Source organism: Primulina eburnea, chromosome 6, assembly GCF_022965805.1.
Source record: "Primulina eburnea isolate SZY01 chromosome 6, ASM2296580v1, whole genome shotgun sequence".
NCBI classification, from domain to species: domain Eukaryota; kingdom Viridiplantae; phylum Streptophyta; class Magnoliopsida; order Lamiales; family Gesneriaceae; genus Primulina; species Primulina eburnea.
Genome location: NC_133106.1, coordinates 4,495,986 through 4,500,074, shown reverse-complemented (window position 1 = coordinate 4,500,074; position 4,089 = coordinate 4,495,986). Strand labels below are relative to the sequence as shown.

The 4,089-nt window shown below is 38.3% G+C and overlaps 1 protein-coding gene across 1 annotated transcript; it reads left to right on the top strand.

Moving 5' to 3' along the window:
• Positions 1 to 421: 421 nt before the first annotated feature.
• Positions 422 to 1,798, top strand: LOC140835277 (uncharacterized). The gene has a single exon (XM_073200765.1). The coding sequence runs from the start codon at positions 422 to 424 to the stop codon at positions 1,796 to 1,798; it is 1,377 nt and encodes a 458-aa protein (XP_073056866.1).
• Positions 1,799 to 4,089: the final 2,291 nt, after the last annotated feature.

Genomic DNA, 4,089 nt, shown 5'->3' with positions numbered 1-4,089 from the left:
TTGTCCGTCTCTGGGTTCCTAATTTTCGGCATTGTCTAAAATATTTTTTTTTCCCCTTCTTGTTAGGCATTGTCTAATTTTCGGTTTTTCTAACTTATATGCACTGTGTGTTGAGGACTGGACATGACTGTGTTTGTTAGTCATTGTCTCCAGTCGAATTTTTTTGTTTTTCTAACTTATATGCATCTGTGTGTTGAGGCTTTTCCAATCGTGCTATGAAGAGATATCCATTTTTCTGTACTAATTTTCTTGATTAAAATGTCTACTTACCAATGTTGCTTTATTATCATCAATTTGTAGTCATCTTTCGTTTTTTTTTTCTGTTCAACAAATTAAATTGAAAATGACATTATTAAATGTAATATTTTCAGGTCTAGATCAAATTTATTGTTATATATTTCTGGTATTTTGCTGTATTGAAATGTATAAATCTTGGATTCACTCGGATAGAAGGTCAAAACAGTACGAGGAGGGTGTGGAACTGTTTATCAGAGGTTGTTTAGAGAATCCCCACATTGACCCCAATTTAATTCATTGTCCTTGTTGCAAATGTAAAAATTTTAAAAAAAGACCAGCTAAGTCCATTCAAGAGCATCTTTATTTCCATGGTTTTAGTCAAAATTATGTGAATTGGATTTGGCATGGTGAGTCTGCTGAAAGTGACAAAGTAAATTGGAGCACGAACAAGGAGCCAATTGGTAACTATCACGGACACTTTGAAACCACTAATATGTGTGAGGCAGCATATGATAACTATACAAAAAATCCAGAAGCGTTTATGGAATTTTTGGAGGAAGCAGAGAAACCTTTGTATAATGGATGTAAGCGTTACACAAAGTTGAGTGCAATTGTGAAACTATACAACACCAAAGCAAAGCATGGGATGAGCGACGCTATATTTTCCGATCTGCTAATGGATTTTGGGGATATGCTACCAGATAATCACAACCTGCCAACCAAAATGTATGATATAAAAAAGACATTGAGTTGTTTGGCGTTGAGTCATGAAAAGATTCATGCTTGTTCCAATGATTGCATTATTTATAGGAAGCAATATAAAAACTGCGTAAACTGCCCTAAATGTGGCTTGTCACGGTGGAAGCTAACCAAGAAGAACGTTGAGAAGAAAGGTGTTCCTGCAAAGGTGTTGTGGTATTTCCCTCCCATACCAAGATTTAAGCGCATGTTTAAATCTCTACATACCTCCAAAAATTTAACATGGCATGCAGAAACCACAGGAGTTCCCGGTCAGTTATGTCATCCAGCTGATTCACCATATTGGAAGTTGGTGGATCATATGTGGCCCGACTTTGAAAGTGAACCAAGAAATCTTCGCCTGGAACTTACAGCTGATGGCATTAATCCTTATAGCAACCTTAGTAGTCGGTACAGTAGCTGGCCAATTATGTTGGTCACCTATAATCTACCTCCAAACATGTGTATGAAGAGAAAATTCATCATGCTAACTATGCTCATTTTAGGGCCTAAACAGCCAGGAAACGATATAGATGTCTATCTTGATATGTTAGTTGAAGATTTGCAACGATTGTGGGATGGAGTTGATGGTGTCTATGATGCTTATCGAAGACAATTTTCACTCTTAAAGCAGTCTTACTATGGACCATCAATGACTTTCCAGCCTATGGTAACCTTAGTGGATGTACTACACATGGTTATTATGCATGCCCAATATGCAAAGAAGATACTTGTGCAAAGCATTTGGAAAATGGGAAGAAAGTGTCATTTGTTAGTCATAGACGATTCCTACCATGGTTTCATCCATATCGGAGGCAAATGAAAGAGTTCGATGGTATGGAAGAACATGGAGAACCATCTACACCATTATCTGGGGTTGCTTTGTTTGACAAGCTTTCTGACATAAGGTGTGGTTTCGGAAAGAAGATTAGTGTGAAAGGTAAAAAGAGAAAGAATGCAAAGGACAATAATTTGGAAGATAGTAAAGAAGAAAAAGATTTTGGATCAACAGATTTCAGAAAATGTTGGAAGAATAAATCAATTTTTTTCAATCTTCCTTATTGGAAACACCTGCATGTTAGGCATTGTCTCGATGTGATGCACATAGAGAAAAATGTCTTCGAATCTCTCATTAATACTTTGATAAATGTTAAAGGAAAACCAAGGACAATGTGGCAGCTAGGTTGGACATGGTTCAAATGGGAGTTAGGCCTGAATTGGCACCTAAATTTGGTGAAAAAAGAACATATCTTCCTCCTGCTGCATGCTCATTCACAAAAAAAGAAAAGTTACAAGTTTGACAGTCGATAATGGATATAAAATTCCCAGAAGGTTTCTCATCGAACCTGAAAAATCTTGTGTCCTTGTCTGAGTTGAAATTGATTGGCTTGAAATCTCATGATTGTCATGTTCTAATACAGCATTTCCTTCCAATACTCATACGTGATGCGTTACCCAAACATGTTAGATATGCCATCATAAGATTATGCTTCTTCTTCAAAGATATTTGTTGCAAGGTGATAGATGTAGCCAAGTTAGATAAGCTGTAATCTGACTTGGTTGTTATACTCTGCTTATTGGAGCAGCATTTCCCCCCTTCTTTTTTCGATGTCATGCTTCACTTAACAGTTCATTTTGTTCGTGAAGTTCGATTATGTGGACCAGTGTACTTTCGGTGGATGTACCCGTTCGAAAGATCCATGAAGGTGTGTTGGAAACTAAATTCTGGAGTTTGAAAAAATATGAACCAACTGAAAATATGAACCAACTGATACGCGCAAGTACATTCAACAACTGAACTTAATAACTGAAATCAGCTAACTGATCGCAGCCGTATGCTAAGCACCCTTCAACTGAACATGTCTCGGGAAAGAACAATCAACCGTCAAGAGACATAGAAGATTGCAACGCCGCACTTCAATCAATACAGCTTAGAACAACGCATTTCGGCGAAAGCAATTAAGACACCGCATCACAATTAATAAAGCAAACAATGTCCAAGGAATAAATAAGAAGAAATCAACGGATACAATGATTCAAATTCATCTCAAGTTACCGTTGGAGAAAAGAAAGCTTATAAATATGACAGAAGAACAACTGAAGGAAAAAGTGGAGTAAACTCGATCAACAAGCTTACTGTCACTCTGTCAAAATCTTAGCTCCCTTTTTGATGCGAACATGGTAGCCTTGCACGGGCGTATGAGCGAAGAAGATGGATTTACGTGCGAGGAGCAAAGTGGTGGAGGGCTCGGGATGCATGGAAGAATGTTGGAGGGCCAAAGGAATAGGATTCATGCATTAATCTCCTCAACCGAGTCTTCACGGACCTCGACACGGACCTGCACACGGGGTCCGTGCCCTTTACATCCGGAGATAAGCAAATACAGAGCCTACACGGACCCGACGACGGACCCAGGCACGGGGGCCGTGCCCTATGTATTTGGCGAAGACAGTGCCTACACGGACCCGTACACGGAGCTGAGCACGGGGTCCGTGTCCCTTGATCCCGACTGAAGATGAGTTACAGTATGTACACGGACCCAGACACGGAGGTCTGCACGGGGTCCGTGCCTAGTGTTTTCTGCGCGACAAAATTACCTTTTTTAGAGTTTTATTTTGTTAGGAAACTAGATTTCATGGTATCTTTTGATATCTAGACTATATTGGACAAATTTTTACACACAATACACATATTATTTTGAGTTTATCAAATTTGTGAGAATTTTCTCTCAAACTTTTCAAAGCTTTAGCTTTGTTAATTCAAAATCAAACTTATCAAAGTTTTTAACTTTGTGGCGTTTGTCGATCGTTGCTTGTGCGGATTGTCGTAGGCAAAGTTCTTCGAAGGTTCGTATAGTTTTCGATTGTTTATACTCGTGTTTATTTGTTGCTAAACTCTTGCTAGTTTACAGGTGAATATCACACAATACTTGAATCAAAAGATCGGGAAAACACACGCGTCTTGTTATTGTAATTGAATAGAGGGTGCGGTTCACTTTTAATCGTGTTTGCTATTTATTCGTATCAAGATTCACATCACTTTTACTTGGTATATTCGTAGCAGTTAAGGCTACAATTTGAGCTCACTTACAAGTTGTAATAATCGTTGAAATT

Coding starts and splice junctions, on each gene's coding strand:
- LOC140835277 (XM_073200765.1), top strand. CDS start 422: ATGTATAAATCTTGGATTCACTCGGATAGAAGGTCAAAACAGTACGAG.